The sequence below is a fragment of the Macrobrachium rosenbergii genome, chromosome 26 (assembly GCF_040412425.1).
Source record: "Macrobrachium rosenbergii isolate ZJJX-2024 chromosome 26, ASM4041242v1, whole genome shotgun sequence".
Lineage (NCBI taxonomy): Eukaryota > Metazoa > Arthropoda > Malacostraca > Decapoda > Palaemonidae > Macrobrachium > Macrobrachium rosenbergii.
Window position 1 is genome coordinate 2,562,068 of NC_089766.1, and position 25,360 is coordinate 2,587,427.

At 36.5% G+C, this 25,360-nt stretch overlaps 2 protein-coding genes across 8 annotated transcripts; one reads left to right on the top strand and one right to left on the bottom strand.

The window, feature by feature from the left end:
- Positions 1-999: 999 nt before the first annotated feature.
- Positions 1,000-25,042, bottom strand: LOC136852899 (zinc metalloproteinase nas-4-like). 7 transcript variants are annotated; one of them, XM_067127847.1, is made up of 12 exons: positions 24,698-25,042; positions 10,775-10,960; positions 10,396-10,462; positions 9,815-9,924; positions 9,492-9,573; positions 8,812-8,929; positions 8,003-8,247; positions 7,154-7,263; positions 5,962-6,061; positions 4,214-4,324; positions 2,601-2,726; positions 1,000-1,950 (listed from the first exon to the last, which is right to left on the bottom strand). In XM_067127847.1, exons 1-12 carry the CDS (start codon positions 24,794-24,796, stop codon positions 1,817-1,819), a joined length of 1,488 nt encoding a protein of 495 aa, XP_066983948.1. In that variant the 5' UTR covers positions 24,797-25,042; the 3' UTR covers positions 1,000-1,816. The 7 variants fall into 7 exon arrangements, with proteins under 7 accessions (XP_066983948.1, XP_066983949.1, XP_066983950.1 ...); XM_067127848.1 differs by lacking the exon at positions 24,698-25,042 and adding an exon at positions 15,420-16,537; XM_067127849.1 differs by lacking the exon at positions 4,214-4,324 and having other exon boundaries at positions 24,698-25,002.
- LOC136852900 (carbohydrate sulfotransferase 5-like) lies at positions 20,060-24,434 on the top strand. Its single transcript, XM_067127854.1, has 8 exons — positions 20,060-20,671; positions 21,093-21,699; positions 22,146-22,266; positions 22,471-22,611; positions 22,793-22,893; positions 23,065-23,181; positions 23,570-23,728; positions 24,049-24,434. Exons 2-8 carry the CDS (start codon positions 21,599-21,601, stop codon positions 24,260-24,262), a joined length of 954 nt encoding a protein of 317 aa, XP_066983955.1. The 5' UTR covers positions 20,060-20,671; positions 21,093-21,598; the 3' UTR covers positions 24,263-24,434.
- Positions 25,043-25,360: the final 318 nt, after the last annotated feature.

Genomic DNA, 25,360 nt, shown 5'->3' on the forward strand with positions numbered 1-25,360 from the left:
GGGATATCTCGAGTTAAATAGCGTGTGCATGGCTGGGCCGGAAGTGCTTTCAATTGCTTGCGGAGTTTGAAAGTACGTTGATGATAAGATACGTATTCTGGTGGAAATAAAATCAACATTAGACTATTATATATATATATATATATATATATATATATATATATATATATATATATATATATATATATATATATATATATATATATATATTTCTACTCTTATTATCAGTTCTAATGATCATGATTATTTCATGTGGTTAGGAGCCTTCATAGAAAACGGTTATCACAAGTGAGAATCTCTATTTTTAATGATAAACTACGTTATTCGCAATGAGGTTTCAAAGAGAGAGAGAGAGAGAGAGAGAGAGAGAGAGAGAGAATATCTTTTAAGATATAAAAAGTTATTTATTGATCCTGTTACTCTTATCATTATTTATTTATATTTATTGTAATTTTTTCACATTTTTGACCCGTCCTCAATTTATTAAAATTTCTCTCTCTCTCTCTCTCTTTTTACCATTTAGTCTCAAGAATCTAAGATATACAGCTTCTCTATTACTTTGTATCTTCTCAACATTCTAACACACACACACACACACACACACACACACACACACACACACACACATATATATATATATATATATATATATATTTAAACAGTTGCTTGAGTGTCAACAAGGATCACTTCATGTGCAATCTATGTAGAAAAACGGCATTGAAGTCACCAGATAATTACATACACAAGACTAGCGTTGAAATCACTAGATAATATTTCATCAAGCTGTGATGTATAGAAATATTAAAGTCAAAATATTTTAATTTTTATAAGGCCATGTTCAAAAACTCTAATCAGGAGATTAGAAAGATTTTTAACTATTATTATTATTATTATTATTATTATTATTATTATTATTATTATTATTATTATTAGAATCCAGTGAAGTTGAACTATGCTGCCTATAATAATCTTTATAAAAAAAGGTAAATAAAATTCTTGTTAACTCAAAGAACAGAGCAGGTGGGTCTTCCCCACTCTCTTCTCTTTTAATTATTTTCCCTTCATTCTTTCATATTGTTCCCCTTCTCTCAAGTGGGTAACTGGCTCTGTTCTGTCTCACCTAGGATAAACTAAAAGTTATTTTTTGTATCTTTGAGGTTATTGTATTTAGAAGGTTTCTCATGTGAAAAATAATGACAAGTCTTTCAAATGTCAAGGTCACAGGATCAGGGAGTCCGGTAGGTCTACAATCTATTAAAAAATATATGAATTACTTTTGTATCTTTACAAGGTCAAAGTTGAAGTGTCAATGGGTCAGAGACAGGTGACAAATATGGTCATAGATATGAATTATTTTCAAAGGTCAAGGTCAAAAGTCAAGGTCAAAAGTCAAGGGATCAGAAACTTTCATCCAGTTTATTCAAAACGAAATGGTGGTTACATATAACAAATCAAAAAAGTCTTTCAGAAGTCTAGGTCAAACAATCAGTGGGTCAGAGAGCCACACCAAAGACGCTGCAAATGAAATGACTGAAAATCATAAACATTTCAGCCTAACCTCGTTGCAAACATTGCCACAGAGTACAAACATAAACATCGGCAAAGTTCACACAAATTGACACAATAACTCTCAAGATAAACCTCATTAACAAATTTCTCAAGGAATATATAAAGTTGACATTTGCATAACAAAAAAACAAAAACTTAAACAGTCAGAATTGTAATGTAACTATATCCAGAATGTTCTGTTTGCTGCATACGCGTGCGCATAGGCCTACGTGCACGTGCGACGTGCGCATAGGCCTACACGCACGTGCTATTTGCAAGTGTTGCAGGACTTGGCACATTTCTTTTGCATGTATATCGGGTTGACGCGGCACTGCCCTTCGCTGGCCCAGGCCTTGCAGTGCTTGTTCCTGTCCTTGCATTTCTTGTTCTTGCCCGGGGTTACTGGAATACGTACAGAGGTCATCATTAGTGTTAGTACTACTAAAGTTGATAGTACTACTAGTCTACTAGTGCCACTAATACCTAAAAGGCTACGTCAATTTGTTAAGTAGATTTCACGGTTAATTGTCCACAATTATATGAATAAAGAGAAAAAGCAAAGACAAATTGTTAGTGCTATAATTATGATTATACTTCCAGGATTAATTAGTTTACATGCTTAAACTAACAAGCAAAACTAACTAACTCAAGTCTCCAGAGCCGTTTGGCACAAAAGGTCTTTTTTTCAAAGTCATACTGGTATGTTTATCTAACTGTCCAGTCATTTTAGATCCTTGTGGTGTGCATTTCATAGAGTTCCCATTGTCTATACATAAATCAGTTCTTGGTATAGCTGCCCAAGTAACTGTCAAGTCAGTCCTTATGTTTGTAGCCTGTACTGATCTCAAGAGTGACACGTTGTAAAGTCAGGAAGTCAGTGGCCACCATTTCTCCACCAGAGTCAGACCTGTTCAATACTTGGTTTGTCAAGTGTTGTCTTTGCTCTGAATAGAGGCCACAGTGTTTCTCAGTCTGCGTATCATTGTCACTGTCAGGTGTATTTTTGATCCAATAGGCTAAAGTCATTTCAGCGTATCAACACGGCCACTCACCTCCTCCTGCGTCATCGCATATCCCACAGGATTTCATACAGTACTGGCTCATGTATGCTGGGTTTCTGGTGCATTCTCCCATTTCTGACCATTCCATGCAGTACTCATGGTAGTCCTTGCAACCTGCTGAAGAAACCAATGCAATTTCCAGTGAGTCAAAGATGGTCCATGTGAGCAGATCCTAGGGGCTTAGAGGCTACTATCAGTATAAGTATCAGAACAGTCTTGACAACCTGCTCAAGAGCTGACTAATGCAAAATAATATCACAGTCGTTGTAGATTTGGTAACTTCTGTTAAGCTGGTTTACAGTCCCTCATTTTCTTATAATAACTATGATAAGTCCCCCTAGTAGCCATATGTACAGTATCTGAGCTTCAGTGAGTCAGTACTTGTCTCAGAATTCTTAGCCTAGAAACAGTATTACGCAAGTAAGTTTGCTTTAATCTTGTAGCCATTCACTGCCTAACCTTGTTGAAAGTAGTCAGTATGGGTTGTAAAACTGCATTCACACGTTTTGCCTGTGTGACACCACTTGAACAAACACAAGGCTTCCAGTTTTTCCCCAAAGTGGGAAAACACCATCTACATGGCAGCAAAGATTGGCGTAAAGCTGAAAGATGCCAGGAAACATCTTGTGTGACATTCATAGGTTGATCACAGGTTGAAAAGTAACTTCCTATAATACTTTAGCTGCTTTGGGAAGACACTGCTTTGAAATGTGGCAAAAGCAAGCTTCAGTTCACCCACCTCAAGGTCCATATAGGTCAAATGGAAGACTGACTGCATCATAAATGGGGGACTGGTAATGCTACTTGAACAGTGAGGGGGGAGGTAGGAGTTGAATTGCAGAGATAATTCATTGGGACGATATCAGGGATCTTACTCTGTCGACTTCCAGTTGCTGAACTATTCCGTTAGGCTAAGGTTTAGGACTCACTGCACACTCAACTGACATTCCTCTGTGCTTGACAAGGTAGAATTGTACTTACTTGCACAAGGTCTCCTGAGCAGACGACTTTTTACGTAGGTTATGACTGTTTTCCCATAACCGTATTGATTTCACACAATTAGATTAGCTTTCTGTTTTCATCACGGAGCAAAAAATCTTTTATGTCAGGGAAAAAATTTTTTTTTTAGATTTATCTGGCCTTATTCCAAAACTAGATCCTAATTTTCAAGCTTAAAGATGAAACGCACAATCACTTCAGCTTAGAATAAGCACAGAAAGGAGACACGTGAAAGTAGATCATGCATCTTGGCGATCACACAGAAAAGGAATCACAAATATATATGTTTGTAGACGGAAATTACAGAATTAGAGAAGGAAAGCAAGGACATAATAATTACCTTTGGGCTACAAACACACCAACAAACACAAGCCAAAATAAACAAATCAACAGAAGCAAATGCTTCAAGATGCAAATGCCAAGCCAAACAAAGTATGGTTGATTTGATTGGTTAGTTGTAAATGCCTGCAATGAGCAACGTCATATACTGATAGCCTAAAGCAAACTGAAAGCATAAACGCATGCAATTTATGTATCCAAACGCTTAGAAGAACTCCCAGATAAAAAAAAAAAAAAGACAGCACCAGGAACCGTCAAAATCTAACCACATTGTGCACAGGACGCCTTGCAATTAGCCGTCATCCAGACTGGGTTCCTGTCGCACTCTCCTGTCGATGCCCATTCTCTGCAGAACTTGTGGGAGTCTGCACACCCATCTGGATTTTAAGGGGGGGTAAGATTTGCATTAACGCTGATGTCCTTCTCTTATGAAGCTGATAAACAGGGTAGTTTCATCTGATAAAGTGTCGTTTTCATTCTTCCTTCCCGAGCATTAGGCGCAAGTTGGACAAGGTCTAACTAGGTTCCCTGGGAACATTTGAATTCGTGCTGATATCCTGTATCTTACAAAGCTGATAAACAGCGTAGTATTATCTCGTAAAGTAGTATTTCCCTTTTTTTTTCTTCCCAAGTAGTAGACCTAAGTTGGGCGAGGTCTTCCTTGGTGCTCTAACATCCGACTTTCTAAAAGTTTGCCCTCCCTTCCAGCGTATGATAACCTACATAAGCTTGTATTATTTTTAACCTTTTCTTCCAACGGAGGGGACAATTTACCATTTTACATTAACGGTGATACCTTTTATCACACAAAGATGATAAACAGGGTAGTTTTATCTGTATAAAATATTATTTTCCATTTTTCACCTGAGTGTTAGGCCTAAGTCTGGTGTGGTCTACCTAGATGCTCTGACATTCAACTCCCTTTCAACATCCCATAACCAACATAACTTTACAATCACCCAACATGTCACTATCCTTTTCCTTCGACATACCGTAATCCACCTTTGCTTCTAAAATGAAGACAATCCTACAATAGCCTTCAACATAGGATACCCTAAATCCTTTGCTTCCAAGTAGTGCCCGGCTTCTCTCGCATGCGAGGGATCTGTCATAGTCACACAGCTTTAATGTTAAGCAAACGAATATCTTTCCTTGTGTGTTTAATGGGGATTGTTTTAATTTTTTTTTTTAGTTTTTAATCAAAATATTAAAAAGATCCGGTGTACATTGCATTAAGGTTTTCAGTACTTTTTGTATATTTACGTAAGTTGTTCATTTTTATATTTCCTTTCAATATGAGTTAGGTTTCTCTCATGTTTTTTTGTGTGCGAGTTGTTTCTGATAATAATAATAATAATAATAATAATAATAATAATAATAATAATAATAATAATAATAATAATAATAATAATAATAATAATAATAATTGAATAATGAAATACAATAAACATTTTATACTCACTCCGTAGTGTCTCACCGTGATAAGGCGATATTCTCGAAAATAGAACCTTTATTGAATTATAAATAGAAATATTGTGTATCTTCTGTATCTGTCATAGTTCTATATACCTATGTTTAATTAAAACACAAGACGAGAAGGGGAATCTATGTACACATGTATTTATGTATCTACGTAAATTTCATAGAAAGCCTTGGGATATCCTTTTTGAGTAAACATGTATGTATGTATCTACGTAACTTTTTATAGGAAGCCTTGGGGATTATCCTTTTTGAGGGAGGGTCCTGATTTATTTATTTATTTACTTATTTATTTATTTATTCATTTATTTATTTATTTATTTATTTATTTATTTATTTATGAAATAATAATTTGTCTAATACAACCAATAATTCATAAATAATTTACCACTCATTCATCTACACCTTTAGCATCCATTCAGTATCCATTCACCCCACGTCTACCAACTTATTGTCTATTTCTATCCTTTCAATAACTCTGCCAATCTATTTTCCATTTCTATTCTCTCAGCAACTTATTCATCGACTCGCTTACCTGGCGTAGACGTAGGCCTGACTGGGGGATTCACCGTGGTGAACCCAGTGTGACTCTTGTTGGCGCACTGGTACAGGAGTTCGAGTTTTTGAATGTCTTTCTGTAATGAATGAATGGGTAAGTTGGTGAATGGGTGAGTATTGTAGTAGTAGAATTAGTAGTAGTAACTTTATGAATGAAAGTGCTGGCAGTAACGAGAAGGATAGTATTTGTAAGGCAGGAATAACGATAAGAATAAGAGGTCGTGTGACGGAAGGTGAATTGAGAGCACCTTGGATAATCCTCTTCATTGGCCAGAATGAATGGACGTGTTTATGAATGAATGAAGTACAGTAGTAGCCTTATAGTAGTAGTAGTAAAATTACCACAAGCAACAATCCTGGTAATAAATAGAATAATTTGTGAATGAATTTAATGATAGGAGTTGTAATAGTAGTAAAAATATCACCTATTTCCTGCAACTTACTCTCTCTCTCTCTCTCTCTCTCTCTCTCTCTCTCTCTCTCTCTCTCTCTCTCTCTCTCTCTCTCTCTCTCTCTCTCTCTCTGCTGGGGCTGCTGACGTCGCCTGAATTTTAGATGTATCGGTTTTATTTCCTGTTCCCTCATATCTATTTATTTATCACCTTTTTCCTATAACTCTCTCTCTCTCTCTCTCTCTCTCTCTCTCTCTCTCTCTCTGCAGAGAGAAAGAAAAGTCATAGGAAAGTTGATATATAAATAAATATGAGGGAACAGGAAATAACACCGGTACAACTGAAATTCAGGAGACTTCAGCAGCAAGAGAGAGAGAGAGAGAGAGAGAGAGAGAGAGAGAGAGAGAGAGAGAGAGAGAGAATGATGATGATGATGACGATGATGATAATTTATGGCTATTAAACTGGCGTCACAACATCTAGAGAGAGAGAGAGAGAGAGAGAGAGAGAGAGAGAGAGAGAGAGAGAGAGAGAGAGAGAGAGAGAAAGACAGACAAAGCAAGAAAGAAGTAAAAAAAGAAAGAGAGAAAGAGAGAGAGAGAGAGAGAGAGAGAGAGAGGGAGAGAGAGATAGAAAGAAAGAGAAAATAAGTATCAAGGTAAGAAATAAAGAAAATCATTAAGAAAAAAGAGAAGAGAGAGAAAGAAACAAAGAAACAAAGCAGTAAGAAAGCCATAAGAAAAAAAAAAAAAAACGGGAAGGGTGGCAACAACGCACCCTGGAGAACCCTTTCCGCTGGCCGATCTCGATACCAGTCTGGTGAGGTATGATAGTCGGCCTTGACCTGTCCTTGGCGAAGGCGTTTTTGCCGTAGTGCATGATGGAACCTGGAGGATGAGGGAAGGGAATAGTTGATTACGTGAATAACATCAATAAATTGATGATAGAGAGAAAAAGAGATGACAGGGGAAAATTGTTGATGAATAAGGGATAGAAAAAGGAAGTAATGCATAAATGAAAGAAAACGAGAGAAGGTAATAATAATAATAATAATAATAATAATAATAATAATAATAATAATAATAATAATAATTGTTGATGAATAAGAAATAGAAAAAGGAGGTAATGGATAAACGATAGAAAACGAGAGAAGGTAATAATAATAATAATAATAATAATAATAATAATAATAATAATAATAATTAAAAAGAGAAATATAATTATTAAGAAATAATTTTATAATAAATGAATATAAATATAAATATAAATAAAATTAAACAACATATAATTTTATATATACAATATATATATATATATATATATATATATATATATATATATATATATATATATATATATATATATATATATATATATATATATATATATATATACAGTATATAGCCTACCATTTTACTGCCGAAAGAATAGGAACCTGTTCTTGTACGTCGGCTCATAACCACTCAATTCTACTTTTCAAAAGCCATAGGCCTATTCATATATAAAAAAAAGACACCTACAAAAGAACATAGGCCTGTTTATATATTAAGTATAAACTTCCTAAACCCCCAGACAGACAGACAACCACACAGACAACTCTGTCCAGAACAGACAAGCTCGACTCACCCAGATCATAACCGACCCCAAGATTCTGGATCGTACTCCAGTCGTACTTCTTGAAGTTGTAGTCCATCCCGGGCTGGATGTTGCTGTAGTCGACGTAGATGTAGTCGTCTCGGTCGTACCTGGACTGCTCATGCCAGAAGCCGACGGCGTGCATGAACTCGTGCATGGCGATGCCCACGTAGACGCAGCCTGGGCCTAGAGACACTGCTTGGGCGCCGCCTACCATGCCCACGCTGCTGGAACACCTGAAGAAGGGGTATGGATGTTTGGTTGGTGAGAGAGAGAGAGAGAGAGAGACTTCTGCCTATGAATAAGAATAACATGCTCAGAGAGAGAGAGAGAGAGAGAGAGAGGAGAGAGAGATAGAGAGAGTACATCTGCTCCTGATTAAGAATAACATACTCAGGTCTTTTATCTTAAGTTAACTTATATGCCACGCCCCTTTGAGATTCTAGATGCCACAGGTGTCCAGACAGAATGTTGGTTGCGTGTCCAGCACAATCATTTCCATAAATTGGCCTCATTTAGTGTTATATATGCCCCAAAATCACTTCCCAATTTAAAAATGGGTCTTTTAGGCTTTCACAAAAGTATTCTTAGGCTCAACTCAATCAATTCCAAGCGTAGAATTCAGAATCTTGCGTCAAAAGTCTCCCCCCGCTATCTAAAACTAAACGACTCGGTTCCTAAGAATCTGATAACTGAGGGTTCCTTTTAATCGTAGCACTCTCTCTCTCTCTCTCTCTCTCTCTCTCTCTCTCTCTCTCTCTCTCTCTCTCTCTCTCTCTCTTTCTCTCTCTCTCTCTTACCCGTCTCCTTTGAGGATGTGGATGTAATCCCTCTCGACCGTCCTGGGCACGAATCGGATGCAAGTATTCTCGTGGAAGTTTCTCATGGCCATGGCGATGCTGTTCCGTTCGCTACTGGCTTTCGTGGGGACAGAGAATCAGGTGAAAGGTGAGAATTTTGTAAAATTATTTTTTGAAGCATATTGACACATCTGGTTAATACTTCTAGTTAATAAATTTAAATATCGATCGACAAGTCACTGAGGATTTGTAAAGACAATTTTTTTAAGGTAAATTGACATACCTGTGCAAAAATCTATTTAACAAAAATAAATATTGATAAACAAACCACTGAGGATTTGTAAAGAGAATTTTTTTGAAGGCATATTGACACATCTGGGTAAAAACACCAGTTGATAAAAAAATATTGATAAATCAGCCACGTTTTTGGCAGTTAAAACGATACAGAGACAGATATAATAGGTGTAATGAAGTTAGATCATTTTGCTTTAGCAATGATTGTAATTTGAACTGGTCTGTAGTTTTTAAACATTATTTTCTCATTTAAATCATTTAAATAAGTGGTAAAATGCATGTCTGTATAGTACGAGAGAGAGAGAGAGAGAGAGAGAGAGAGAGAGAGAGAGAGACCAGTTCCCACAGGACGCAACCAAACCAAAAACAAAAAACCTGGTCCTTACTATAAGTACTGGAGATGACGTAAGGTATAACTCCATTGGACCATCTCAGCTCAGTGTCGATAATGGCGTTCTTACCTTTACCCTGTTGGGGGGCGACAGGTTAATTAACGACCGTGAAACTCAGACAGGTGTGTTGTGATAAATCGACACCAATTGAATACAGTACATATTTAACAGGGTGTTAAATATCTACTTAGCAGATGTCTAGGTAAATAGATATGTATTATATGTATATATATACATCTTTTTTATTTATTTTTTTATTGATCTAAAGAGTTTTTATTCATTGACTGATCTTAAGAGTGGTTAACAAATGTACTGACCACAGTAAGGTACTCTAATTCGTTCCTGTTGTTCAGCAAAATGTCTCCCTGGAAGAGGCCAGCCAACATGATTGGGTCGAAGTCTGTGTGGTGCCCGACTGGGTCATGGTCTGAAATAATAGTGGTAAAATAATAAGGAGAATAATGTCTTCTTGCCAATAATTACCAAAGAAATAATCAGCATTGAGATGATATGTAACACTAAACCAAATATTGCAAAAATCCTTCATAAACTATAAGGGTATGATTGTAATGTATCATAAATTCTGAATTGTTTATCTAATTCCCTTAATCCTAACACAACGCTCACACGAGCAAAATTAATAACAATAACACAATGATAAAGTTAATTTATAATAATAATTATGATTGGATGTTGAAAGTTTTAGTTTATCTACAAAGTTTGGTCATCAATGTAGATGAAAAGACATATATATATATATATATATATATATATATATATATATATATATATATATATATATATATATATGTATATACATATATATATATATATATATATATATATATATATATATATATATATATATATATACATTCATTTATACACTTGATCTTACTTATCATATCTGGAGGTTGCTGGAAGTCATCTGGATTCAGTGGCGGCCCTGGAATGTCGTAATCGATCTGGAATCAAGAGACAAATTATGCAGACTTAATTGGCATTAAAGTATTCTCTGTCAGAAATTTAAATATATTATTTAATAATTAATGTTGAAAAGTATGAAATTTTAGATAAGTGCTCAGTGGAGTGTGGAGTAGTTACAGTTGCTGTTTGCAAGAGTGATAAAGCAATGGTTGGTGTTAGTGCAGACAAGCTGCAGAGGCTGGTGAAATGTTATAAATATTAGCATGATACTTTGTTGAGCCAATTCTCCATTATGGCAATAAAGTGTGGATGCTGAATTTGTACGAATACGATCTTCAAAGACCACCTACCGAATCAGGTTGACCTAAGGGTAGGGGCGGCAGAGTGTCAGGGTCGTACTGGTGGTAATCATTGTCATGTATGACTACTGCCTCGGGGTCAGACGACCTCGAAGACCTCCCAGAGACGACCCTGGACTCGAGGAGTGCCCCAAGGATGGCTGCTACGACCGCTACGCGACTCCAAGACGCCATGATCTGCTTAGAGAAAGGGAGATTTGAGAAGAGTGGTTGGCTATCTAGTGTTTGAATCTGATATCAGTTTTGTTTACATTCGAGTTTCGGGTTTCTGAAGTAGAAACCGAATTCCGTTCTGTTCATATTGGAGATAGGTGGAAGATGTGGTGTGGGTTTATAGAATGAAGATATTATCTCTCTCTCTCTCTCTCTCTCTCTCTACTAGGAACAGAACTCCGTTTTGTTTTAGTGGAAATATAAGTAGCCATAGATTGGGGTAATAGAATGAAATCAATCGGTTATCTCTCTCTCTCTTAGTGTTATGCCAAGGAAAGCACGATTCATAAAATCTTTTCTAAAACCAATTTCAATATCATCTATCCAACCAACTACGGTTTTTACAAACCACTCAATTTTTTACCAATGCGTAACACCTGTTAGACAGCACCTTCCCCCACCTGTCACCACTCAGAGCTGCCAGGTCAGGTCGGAAACCTGACCCGCATTGAGACAACGGGTCAATGACTTCATTAACTATGCATGAGCTGTGTGTCCTAGATTCAATACAGGTTATTCAATGCCCCTATATAGCCCAGGCCGGAAGGAGGGCCAGAATTCCTAAGGCTTGCAGTGAAATCAGAGGATAATTGACTTCTGCAAAGTAATTGTGAGGAGAAGTTTCTTGACAGGTGTTACACACACACACACACACACACACACACACACACACATATATATATATATATATATATATATATATATATATATATATATATATATATATATATATATATATATATAGCAGAAAATAAGACAAGGTCATTCCCACATTCATACTTTAATTGCTGAATCCTCGTATATGTACAGACGTGACTCATTAGTAGCACTTTAAACCCTCTGCACACGCACACACACTGTGCCACTCACCTCTAATCTTCAGCTCACTTATCTGTCCAATCCTTCCTAAGTGTTCCTATCCTACATCCTCCTTATACTCTAGAATGGTATATTCTTTACAAAAACCCAAAAATTACTTGCACTCATTCATAGCACAGAGAACAGGTGAGTGGCCCAATGGGATTAAACTGCAGGTCTTGCTAAGTGCACTACAATTGTGTGTGTGTTTGTGTAGATCAGTGGTTCTTAACCTTTTGCAACGAATGCACCCCTTTCAAATCAGCAGTCAGTTCTCGCACCCCCTGAATTGCTGAAATAAAAAAATAAAAAAGCTAAATATGAAGTTGATATAATAATAATAATAATAATAATAATAATAATAATAATAATAATAATAATAATTTTAATATTATTTTTTAGTTTTATTTTATTTTGCTATTTCATTTTATTTTTTTGCAGAAAAAATAACATGCGAATATAAAAATATACTTTGCTTTGATTATTCATAGGCATCTCGCACCCCTTAGGACCAGACTTCGCACCCACCCCGAGGGGTGCTCGCACCCCTGATTAAGAACCACTGGTCTAGATAGTACAGCCACAGTGCAATGAACTCTAAACGCCATTACTTCCCAACTCTCTAGATTCTAGTGCTCAGAAATAACGCAGAACTGGAACACATTACAAAAACAATTACAGGACAAACAAACACATGAAAATGCCACTCTCGACTTTCTACCGCCTTTCTTTCCTGGCTTTTTTATATTCTTTGCCAGTCGACTGTCGTTATGTGACTGAAAGTGTTTTCCTTTTTTTTTTTTTTTTGCTTCCGGGGAAAGTACGGAGTCCCACTTCCGGTCTCATCAGCAATCTGGTGGTAACTGGAATCTATGAATATTTATGTGATAGTTCCGTAGACTTTTCCAAGAGGACCATTATTATTATTATTATTATTATTATTATTATTATTATTATTATTATTATTATTATTATTGATTCATAAACACTTTCATATAGACTAGTGAGGAAATACAGTTATTATTATTATTATTATTATTATTATTATTATTATTATTATTATTATTATTATTATTATTATTGATTCACAAACACTTCATATAGACTAGTGAGGAAATATAGTTATTATTATTATTATATTATTATTATTATTATTCTCTATCATTCCTATTATTATGTAGAAGATAACAAACAATATATTCATTATTATTATTATTATTATTATTATTATTATTATTATTATTATTATTATTATTAATTCATAAACACTTTCATATAGACTAGTCAGTAAATACAATTATTATTATTATTATTATTATTATTATTATTATTATTGTTATTATTATTATTACCAAGTTAACAGAATTATTATCTTTATAGGTTTCGCTGTCATTACTATAATTATGTAGAAGATAACAAACGATATATTATTATTATTATTATTATTATTATTATTATTATTATTATTATTATTATTATTATTATTATTATTATTATTATCCAAAAGATAAACCCTATTCATAAGGAATAAGCCCACCAAACGGGACACTGACTTGAAATTCAAACTTCCAAAGAATACTGCGTTCATCTGAAAGAAGCGACAGACGATAATGGGAAATACGAAAATGAAAAGTTGCTAAATTAATGAATTAATGAATAAATAGATGAAAATACAAATAAATGACTTAAATTCAAGGTGAACTGTTTTTAGGGTAGGAATGCATTGCATTTTCTTCTCTCGAACTTTTCCGAGGTTGTGATTGCACAACGCAGCGCCTCAAAACGCAGAAATTACAACAATAACAACGACAGTTATAAGATCAATAACATCACAGCCAGTCGTCCTCAGGAATCTACTGTAATGCCTCAATCACCCCAACGTCTTAATCACCACAGTTAACAAAAACATACGCCAGTCACCATTTTCTCAATCACCACAGCCAAAGAATAAATTCCAATCTCCACTGACTACAAAACAAACGCCAATCACCATTTTCTCAATCACCACTGGCAAAGAATAAATGCCAATCACCACAGACGACAAAACAAATGCCATTTTCGCACATTTTCACCAATCAAACGCCAAAGACAACACAATAAAAAAAACACCAATCACCACAGACAAAAAAGTAAACACCAGTCACCACTTTCTCAATCACCACTGGCAAAGTAAATGCAAAACAAACGAAAAACAAATGCCAATTCTCTCAATCACCACAGCCAACAAATTAAAAAAACACAATCACCACAGACAAAAAAATAAACACCAATCACCACTTTCTCTATCACCACAGGCCGAAATGCCGATCACCACAGCAAAAAAATAAAAACAGCAAAAAAAAAAACAGAATTGAAAATAAACCAGAAATGCCGATCACCACAGCTAAAAAAAAAACAGAAATGCCAATCACCACAGCAAAAAAAAAAATGCAAATCACCACAGCAAAAAAAAAAAAAAAACGATCACCACAAAAAAAAAAAAACAAATGCCACTCACCACAGCAAAAAAAAAAAAAACAAATGCCAATCACACACAGAAAAAAAAAAAAAAAACAGAAAAAAAAAAAAAAACAGAAATGTCAATCACCACAGCAAAAAAAACAGAAATGCTGATCACCACAGCAAAAAAAAAAAAAAACAGAAATGCCGATCACCACAGCAAAAAAAACAGAAAAATCAAAGAAAATAAACGATCACCACAGCAAAAAAAAAAAAATGCAAATCACCAATCACCACAAAAAACAAAAAAGAAATGCCAATCACCACAGCAAAAAAAAAAAAAAAACAGAAATGCTGCCGATCACCACAGCAAAAAAAAAAAAACAAAACAAGCAAAAAAAAAAAAAACAGAAATGCTGATCACCCCGGAAAAAAAAAAAAAAACAGAAATGCTGATCACCACAGCAAAAAAAAAAAAAAAAATGCCGATCACCACAGCAAAAAAAAAAAATGCCAATCACCACAGAAAAAAAACAGAAATGCCAATCACCACAGCAAAAAAAAAAAGGAAATGCAACCACTGCCGATCGCCACAGCAAAAAAAAAAAAAAATCACCACAGCAAAAAAAAAAAAAAAATGCCGATCACCACAGCAAAAAAAAAAAAATGCCGATCACCACAGCAAAAAAAAAAAAACAGAAATGCCAATCACCACAGCAAAAAAAATGCCGATCACCACAGCAAAAAAAAAAAACAAATGCCAATCACCAAAAAAATGCCAATCAACCCAAAAAAAAAAATGCCAATCACCAGAGCCAAAAAACAGAAATGCCAATCGCCACAGCCAAAAAACAGTCATGCCAATCGCCACAGTCAACAAAAAATGCCAATCACCACAGCCAGCGAAAAAGAAATGCCAATCACCACAGCCAGCAAAAACAAAAACGCCAATCACCACAGACAAATCACAATTAATTCTCGCAGCACATCGGATTAAAACACCTCAAACATCACGCAAAATCACATAAAAAAAAGGCACATGTGAATGGAATTCGTATCATACATGAAGTCTCTCTGTCTGTCTCTCGTACCAGACACGATTCTTTCTCGTATTTGTTTTGTTTACCTGAGTCCCCCAGACGGCCGCTGAGAGGAGCAGTGCGCGTGCGTGCCTGACCCAGCTCTCCGATCGTCTGCCCCTGCTCAGGGGGTCACCTCCCTTTTTCAAGTGATACGGGTACCGCTATGCTGATGATGTCATCTGGCTTTTATATATGAAGCTCCTCCCCCTCCTCTTTTCTCTCTCTCTCTCTCTCTCTCTCTGCGCAGCCAAGCATAACCGTTAGTGTCATAGTGTCACAGCTATCTCGATGTCATCTTGCTGATGATGGAAACACCTCAATAAATCTCTTTTCTCTCTCCCTCTCTCTCTCCCCCTGTCTGTCTGTCTCTCTCTCTCTCCCTGCATTCAAGCACAACCGTTATATTGTCATAGTGTCACCTGTTGACAAATGCACACCTCACTTAATCTTTCCCTGACATCTCTCTCTCTCTCTGACAGCATCCAAGCACGGCCGTTAATGATATGGCTGCACAGTAGATATCACGTTGCAATCAGGTTATTAACGACGGCGTACTGTAATTAGTCTTGTCACCACCGCCATTTGTGATTCGTCTGATTGAGAGTCGTAATTCCTCTCTTTTCTTTTCGACTTTTTTTTTTTTATCTTTCTGGTTCCATAATTAATGAGTCATTGTTTTTCTTGGTTTTGATAAGTATTTTATAAGTATTCTTCGTGTTTTTATAAGTAGTTTGTAAGTTTGAAATAGATAAAGTAGAAAGAATTATCTTCGTTTTATCTCGTTTTTAGCTCTCTTTAAAAGACAACGATTGTGAGGGCTTTGTCTGTCCGTCAGCACTTTGTTCTTCCCGCCCTCAGATCTTAAAAACTGCTGAGGCTAGAGGGCTGCAAATTGGTATGTTGATCATCCACCCTCCAGTCATCAGACATGCCAAATTGCAGCCCTCTAGCCTCAGTAGTTTTTATCTTATTTAAGGTTAAATTTAGTCATGACCGTGAGTCTGGATTTCTGGAACCGTTATGGGTGCCAACAACACAGGCCACCACCGGGCCGTGGCTGAGAGTTTCATGCAGCATTATACGCTGTACAGAAAACTCGCCTCTTCGGCGCATTTTTTACTTGCTTTTAATAAGTGCAAAATTTACCATCTCTGGATTTCCAAAATAAAAACTAATTGTTTTTCTTATTTTTTTCCTGTTTTTGAAAGAATCTTATAAGTGCAAAGTAGATAAAGTAACAAATCTTTTCTGCATTTTTCTATATTATGTTTTTTATAAGCGTAAATTTCAAAAAAACTATTTTTATTGATTTTTTGGTTTTTGATGAAACAGTTAAATATCCTATTTAATTTTTAAATTCTTTTTCTGCTTAAAAATTAAATCTATCATATAAACTATTTAGCTTTATTTGTTTATTGAGCCGATTTTTAATTAAACTTATTTCCCTTAATTATAAAATTATTTCCCTTCCTATATATATATATATATATATATATATATATATATATATATATATATATATATATATATATATATATATATATATATATATATATATATATTTATCATTATTCCATTTATTCATTCATTAATTTATTTATTTATCTACTTATTATAAAATACTGTCATCTTTCAATCATTTATTTTCCTGATTCCAGTATGCATATGTTCCTATCATTACCTCTTAACAGTCCAAAAAATCCTTGACTCGATCAGTAAGGATTTTCAAGGATTACAATCATCCCATCATTACCTCTTAACGCTCCAAAATATCCTTGACTCAGTCAGTAAGGATTTTCAAGGATTACAATCATCCTATCATTGTCTTCCAACAGTCCAAAAAATCCTTGACTCAGTCGGTAAGGATTTTCAAGGATTACAATCATCCCATCATTAACTCTTAACACTCCAAAAAATCCTTGACTCAGTCAATAAAGGTTTTCAAGGATTACAATCATCCTATCATTGCCTTCCAACAGTCCAAAAAGTCCTTGACTCAGTCAGTAAGGATTTCCAAGGATTACAATCATCCTGTCATTGCCTTCCAACAGCCCAAAAAATCCTTGACTCAGCCAGTAAGGATTTTCAAGGATTACAATCATCCTATCATCATTACCTCTTAACAGTCAGAAAAAATCCTTAACTCAGTCAGTAAGGATTTTCAAGGATTACAATCCAATCCTGCGTACTCCTACTCATGGAACCCTTAGGGAGTGCCAACGTTGACCCCAGTGCCAATCCATCAAAGTTTGGCGGAAATCCTAACGGGAAGAATGAAAGAAAACTCTTCGATAAAGGATTTCTTGTTGTGGTGTCTCTCTTATTCTATAAACTTCTTGCTTTTAAAGGGCGTTTTTGTGGTTTTCTATAGGTAGTTCTAAATTCTTTTTGACTGTAAGATGGTATATATGTATATATATATATATATATATATATATATATATATATGTATATATATATATGATATATATATATATATATATATATATATATATATATATATATATATATTATATATATATATATATATATATATATATATATATATATATATATATATATATAATATATATATATATGATAGATATATTGTATATGTATTATATATAAATATTCTCTCTCTCTCTCTCTCTCTCTCTCTCTCTTCTCTCTCTCTCTCTCTCTCTCTCTCTCTCTCTCTCTCTCTCTTTCCAGGTATTCTTCTAGCTCTGAATTTTTATCATTATACATTTTTCATACGAATCTTAAATGTATCTACAAAATCCTCACCCATCTATACATAAAGTATGCACGAGAGAGAGAGAGAGAGAGAGAGAGAGAGAGAGAGAGAGAGAGAGAGAAGAGAGAAAGTGATGGCACCTGTATGTTGCTGATCATTAATTCAATAGGTTTATTGACCCTGTGTTTAAATCTGAGTCTTTTTTTTATACCAAAAGGTAAAAAAATTCTTTTATACAGTAAGTCTTAATTTGAGTCTTAAGGTAAAAAAAATACTTTTTGTACAGTAAGTCTTAATTTGAGTCTTAAGGTAAAAGAAAAAGTCTTTTTTACAGTAAGTCTTAATTTGAGTCTTAAGGCAAAAAATGTCTTTTTATACAGTAAGTCTTAATTTGAGTCTTAAGGTAAAAAAAGTCTTTGTATACAGTAAGTCTTAATTTGAGTCTTAAGGTAAAAAAAAAGTTTTTTATACAGTAAGTCTTAATTTGAGTCTTAAGGTAAAAAAAAATACAGTAAGTCTTTCATTTTTATACAGTAGTCTTAATTTGAGTCTTAAAAAGTTTTTATACAGTAAGTCTTAATTTGGTAAAAAAAAAAAGTCTTTTATACAGTAAGTCTTAATTTGAGTCTTAGTAAAAAAAGTCTTTTCAATAAGTCTGAGTCTTAATTAATGTTAGGAATTAGATAAACTTCTGTAATTGTTTATAGTGTTCTTAAAATTATCTAATGACAACAAACAAAATAAACTGAATCTGTCTTGGACTGAATTGAAATGCGTTGGATTAAATATAGAATTTAGGCCAAAGGCTAAGCACTGGGACCTATGAGGTCATTCAGCTCTGAAACGGAGATTGACGATAAAAGGTCTGAAAAGGTTTAAGGAAGAAAAAGGTCTGAAAGGCTTAACAGGAGGAAAACCTCAAAGCAGTTGCACTATGAATCAATTGTGAAGAGAGGGTTGAGAGTAAGATGGAAGAAAGAGAATATGAAAGGAGGTACAGTAAAAGGAACGAAAGGGGTTGCAGCAGGTAGGGGCCTCAGGAAGGCACGCTGCAAAGAACCTTAGGTAATGCCTACAGTGCACCCCTACACTTGGTCCCTGTTAAGAATAAAGAAAAATAGTTTAGTTCTGCGATCCACTACAGTCGACTTAACACCAGGTGCATTATTATTATTTTGACTAGGTTGATGGAGGTGCGACTGATTTCGAAAGATCAGGAGAATATAGGTAGATCCGGTCTCGCTCGGGATTCGAACCCTGGTTTTCTTCTTAGTGAGGTATGCTCTCATTCAGAAATATTATATAATTTGTCTATCTATCTGTCTATCTACCTCTCTATCTATCTACCTATCTATCTATCTAAATAGACAGATAGATAAATAGATAGATAGATAGATAGAGCGTTAAGTCGATAAACAATGACAGTGTCACATCAACTCTGTATACATGACGTCACACCTTCTCCTGCCCCCAACATCCCCCCCTCTCCTCCTCTCTCTCTCTCCAACATCCCCCTTCCTCCCCCCTCTCTCTCCCTACATCCCTTCTCCCCCAACCTCTCTTCCGGCACAGATCCATCTGATGAATCGTAATTTCCCAGATTATAAGGAATTCAATTCTTCCATTGTCACGCAGAGGAGGCCCTGAATGCTAATGTCACCATGGGGGTCATGGTTCGTACATGATTCTGGGAAAAGAAAATAAAAAAAAAAAAAGAGAGGCGGGATTGTTTTTGGGGTCATATATATTATATTTATAATGTCGTTTTTAATTCATGAGCTTGTTTATTTGTTGTAACTTCTGTGGTATGTGTGTGTGTGTATATATATATATATATATATATATATATATATATATATATATATATATATATATATATATATATATATATATATATATATATATATATATATATATAGTATATATATATAGTAGTTCTATATATTCACACATACACATATATATATGCATGTGTGTATGTATGTATAAACAGTATATATTTTTTAACTGACGGTAAACATCTCCAACCGACTTCACAGAGCCTCATCGTGATTGGCGGAAACCCAGACTCCCCACATGCCATTGGTCACAGTGATATCAGCTGTGGAAATTTACAGCCAACTCAAAAAAAAAAAAAAAAAAGCAAAACGAAAGAAACGAAGCAGACTTTAACAACGAAACCAGCAAACACACCACACAAAGTGATGCACGAACGTGAGAACGTAATAAATAGGTAACTAAAAAGCGTGCGCTCACATCTGTTCGCCCGCCCGCCCGCCCTCATACATATACATACAGTAAATATATAACGATTGGCTCTCTTGAATATTCAAATAATAGTTCCTGGGACCCAGGTGCGTCGCCCTATATTTTACAGGTGGTCTCCGTTTTTTGGGGAGGGATGTGAGGCGGGCCGAGGATTATAATAACATCTGCGAACACTTGGGGGTCTTCTTCTTCTTCTTCTTCTCCTCCTCTCCACTCTGGGCTAGGGAGTTGTGGACCTCAGATGTGAGCTTTGGGACCGACCTCTTGCAAGGGTCTTGCTTCGGCGCGAGTGATTATGACTTTGACACTGTAAGTGATCTGGCTTTCTGTGGCTTCTCTGGACTTGAGAGAGAGAGAGAGAGAGAGAGAGAGAGAGAGAGAGAGAGAGAGAGAGAGAGAGTTTTCGTCAAGTGGTAGAAAGGGGGATACTACTGTTCTCTCTACAGTGTTATAGTAAAATTTGTAAGAGAGAGAGAGAGAGAGAGAGAGAGAGAGAGAGAGAGAGAGAGAGAGAGAGAGAGAGTCTGATATATAATAAGCATTCTGTTTTCTGTGTCTTGCTTTATATTATTATTATTATTATTATTATTATTATTATTATTATTATTATCACTGACAAAGAACCTGTTTCCAGGCGAGTTTATTCACTCTTAATACAGTACCATTACCTCATCCAACAATAATAATAATAATAACAACATCCCGGTCTCTTCTTCTTCTTCTCTCCCAGCTGGCACGGAAACATATTCAGGACGCGACACCCAGCCATCCTCAAGGGGTCCCTCGTATGCATCATCATCCTCCTGTCTGTCGCCATCGTGGGGAGATACAAGAGGGAAGTCGAGGTCTCCTCTGCACCTGGGGAGCATGCAGAAGGGGCCTACCTGTGGCCTGATCATCGTCAGGGCCTGGGACGAGATGGGGCGCCTCCTCTAGGGCCCCGGAGGACAAAGAAGGTGATGGCGCTGGTTGGGGCGGCAAGGCGAAGGGTAGTGAGCACGAAGGAAAGTTGCCCTTCGAAGATAGTGCTGACGAAGGCAGGAGTGTGTCAGTGGAGGTGAAACAGGGTGAAACAGGTGGGAAAAGGAGCACCATCAGTGAAACTGGAAGTGAAACAGGGGAGAAGATGGTGGAAGTGAAACAGTTGCCCTAGATGACGAAAACCTCAGAGATAAAGATGCTAAAATTGAAGATAAAGCAATTAAGAGAATCAAGATTTTAGCGCAAAGTAGCAAAATGGGATACCCAAGGGTCGTCATCTTGTGGACGACTTGGAGGAGCGGCTCGACGTTCCTGGGGGACCTCCTCGTTTCTGCGGTGCCCGAAACGTTTTACAGGTTGGTTGCTGGCCTGCTTGTTCTTTGTGCTCAGACTTTGTATATTGGCTGTTTTTATCCATTATATAGTTATTCTGACCCAGGTCCATTCAGTTGAAGTGATGTTATGGGTCAAATCAAGAGAAGTCAAGGTCAGATTAAATGAGGTCAAGGTTAAGGTTAAATCAAAAGAGGTCAAGATTATGGTAAAACCAACAGCAGTCAATGTTAATTTCAGATCAAAAGCAGTCAGTGTTAGGGTCAAATCAAAACAAGTCAGGGTTACTGTGAAGTCAAAACAAGTCAAGGTCAATTCGAAATAAGTAAAGGTTAAGCCCAAGTCAAAAGAGATCAAAGGTCACATTGATGGAACAGTAATCCTGGCAGTAGTATCAGGACTGTCAATTCTCATGAATTCAGTTGAAAGTGCCTTGAACCCCATGACAACACTCCTAATTTTGCTCCAGCTATGAACCCCTGCTCCCCTACGGAGTTCGAATCTTGAGGGCGAACGACAACACTGCCAATGATGCGTTCGCTTACCTGGGTGACCTTTTCAGGTGTAACCTGACTAATTACAAATGGGAGGTAGGTAATCAGGTGTTAGCGTTATTTACGATGGAAAAGTTTGTGTTTAATGATAACCTAATTGTGCGCGTTTCTGAGTTCACTTGTAATAACGTATTTGCCTCCTTTGTTGATATATATATATATATATATATATATATATATATATATATATATATATATATATATATATATATATATATATACACAGTGTACCCCTTTCAGGTACGCCGTATGGCACGTGAAAGATGCTACAGGCGCCGCAATACCTACCTCATGGCCAGGTGTGCGAGCCCAAAAGTAGACTGCGGGAACACAGTAGTTGTGAGCGATGTCTGCAAGTCTGCAAAACTCCATTTTGCCAAGGTAACACATCACCTATTCTTTGTTTTCAGACCAATTTGTCATTTTTATTGTGGTTATACACCCATGTTCTTGTACAGTCTCCAATCATTTGCTTTTCACTACATGTCCGTGCCATCTGTTTGGAGAACTTCACATTTTAAAACAGCTGCTGCAGCTGTTTATTCACTTTCTTTCATTCCAGGTCCTGCGCATGGGGTTGGTCTGGGCCAGGAAGCTGCTTGAAGATCCCTCTCTCGACGTGCAAATTGTCTACATGGTTCGTGACCCTAGGCCAGTGATGAGGTGAAAAAGCCATTTTACACCCCCATTAACCTTCGCTGTCAATACATGTCAAGGTCAATCATTCTAAAGGTCATAAGGTCAAAAGGCCACATATATAATCACTTGTGTCATGCCTCCATGTTTTGTATGACTGAATCTAACAAGAACTTCTTCTCCCCCTTTTCCCGCAAGGTCTCGACAACCCTATGGATGGTGCAAAAACGACTGCAGAAACATCACCAGCGTCTGCCATCACCTCAGATTAGATTTGCAAGACTCACGTCAGTTAGAGAGAAGATATCCCGACAGGTGAGGTGCTTGTTACTTCCCAGCACCTCTTTCATTTCATCTTTTGATCATTTTCTATGTCTTCTCTTCCTCTTGCCTAACACTTCGGAACTATACACTCCTCCCAATAGCCTATCGTCCTCCATTCTTCCCACATGACCAAACCATTTAAAAGCACTCGGTGAACTTGACATTATGCCAGTCGTGGACAACGGACACACAGAAAAGGTTTCCCACTAAATCACAACCTCCCTAAATGTTTCACAAACCAAAAACAAACCACAAGTACAACGTCAGTACAAAACAATGTTACATTTTGGGCAATCTAAACCAGCCCCTCTGCAGGCAAAACTATTCTTTTTAAGCAATTCTCCCATCACCTGAAAGCAATGATCACTGTTTCTTCCAGATTCAAGTTTGTCCAGTACGAGCAACTCAGCCTGGACACTGGGAAACACGTCAGAGAGATATGGGACTTCCTGCGCTTCGACATGACGGAGGAAGTCACGAGGAAGTTACAGAAGCTGACTAGTAATGATGGACCCACTGGTGCTTTTGACACTGTTAGGTGTGTTTGTGTGTAGATGGTGTACCTGTATACTCAAATGTATGCAGGTGACTTTAGGCTGTTCATTGTACACAGAGGAAAGACTGAGAAAAAGAGATATGAAGGTGTCTAGATAGTGCAGAGTGACTCTACACTCAGTCACAAACAGAATTTGCCTGGTTCAGAGCCATTATACAGTACACTGTAGTCATATATTAGCTTAGATAGATAGATAGATATATGTAAGACAGGCAGATAGACTAAGAGACAGATAGACAGTGAAATTCCCACGATTCACTGAAAAGAATTCTTGAGTGGAAAGTTTTTTTGGTCTGTTTCAGGGACACGGCAGCTCACACCTTCTCCTGGCGCCTAAAGATGGCGTTTTCGAAGGTGGCTCCAATCCAGAAGGCTTGTGGTGACGTCATTCGTCAACTGGGTCTACGTTCCTTCTCTGGCGCCGCGGAGCTTCGCAATTTGTCGATCCCCGCTCTCTTGCCGAAGGCAGAAGGAGAAGGAAAAGAAGAACAACAAGAAGAAGAAGAGTCCAGTTGATGTGGAATATGGACTGTTGTTGATCTGTTGTTACGATTGTCACAACTGCACTTAATTTTGTTTATTGTTTTTCCATTAAAATAATATATACATAATCTACTTGGAGACAAGTAAATGTACAAATCACGCGCATGTACAATGCTCCTCTTAAAATCGACTGAACTAATAAATATGCGACAGAAATCCATTCACCTTTTGATGAAGAAGCTCCTACAACTCAATATATTTTGCCAAAATCCCAAATTCATCCAAAAGATAAGCCAGGTGACTTGAGGCATTGCTCGGTCATTCACCTGGTCGTAGGCTGATACCCTCTCAAGAACAGTAGCAGTTGCGATTTTAAATTAAAAACCAAAGCCTATTTAAAAGTTTTGATCGTAATGAGATATTTAAAAGAAAGAAGCAAGTCAAAGACAAAACCGAGGCGTCACGTACCTTGGAAGATGACAGGGAAAGTGTAGCAGGAACTGCGTTGGCGAACGTCGAACGTATGCGTCTGTCTAAGAGCGACCACTTCAATGCTATCAATGACATCAACTGAATTGTCCATCCGTTGGGGCAGACCAAGGCAATGAATTACCTGTTTTATTTAGGGAGGGAAAGTTAAGTCATACCTACGAAGCGAAAGTCCGCTCCTCTGTTCCTTAACGAGGTTAGAAATTCTGATTAGAATTTCTGATTGAAGGAGAGACTGCCTCTCCGTGTTTACCACGAATGTTCAAAGAGTCCTTATATCTTTTATCTATCCCATGCGTCAACCGTTTCCGGTCACCTATGAGTAGGTAACAATCTGTGTTGGGTAAGCGAAAGCTTCTGAAGACAAAGAATAAAGAGAAAGGTTAATTCGTCTGCCTGAAAAAAAAAGGAAAAGGAAAGCGCTTGGTATGCAGTTAAGCAGAAATTACTCACCGGTCACAGACACCTTACGGGACCTCGACCAGTGTCTCATTAGGGTCACAGATTAGACAAAAAGACATAGAGTAGCCAAAAATCGTAGCCGGAAACCTGTTAAAAGTTGATAGATAAGAACATCCATCTACCACATCCCTTGTTTGAGGGCTGTGACCCTTTTTAACCTGTACCGTGACAAGACACAAT

What these genes read in the sequence shown, in the direction of transcription:
- LOC136852899 (XM_067127847.1), bottom strand. Translation starts at nt 24,796, where the DNA reads ATGTCATTGATAGCATTGAAGTGGTCGCTCTTAGACAGACGCATACGT. An exon ending in CACATCCTCAAAGGAGACGG is followed by an intron (nt 8,248 to 8,811) that starts GTAAGAGAGAGA and finishes CCCCTTCTTCAG; the next exon opens with GTGTTCCAGCAGCGTGGGCA. An exon ending in AGCGGAAAGGGTTCTCCAGG is followed by an intron (nt 6,062 to 7,153) that starts GTGCGTTGTTGC and finishes CATTCATTACAG; the next exon opens with AAAGACATTCAAAAACTCGA.
- LOC136852900 (XM_067127854.1), top strand. Translation starts at nt 21,599, where the DNA reads ATGGGATACCCAAGGGTCGTCATCTTGTGGACGACTTGGAGGAGCGGC. An exon ending in CAAAACTCCATTTTGCCAAG is followed by an intron (nt 22,612 to 22,792) that starts GTAACACATCAC and finishes CTTTCATTCCAG; the next exon opens with GTCCTGCGCATGGGGTTGGT. An exon ending in GACCCTAGGCCAGTGATGAG is followed by an intron (nt 22,894 to 23,064) that starts GTGAAAAAGCCA and finishes TTTTCCCGCAAG; the next exon opens with GTCTCGACAACCCTATGGAT.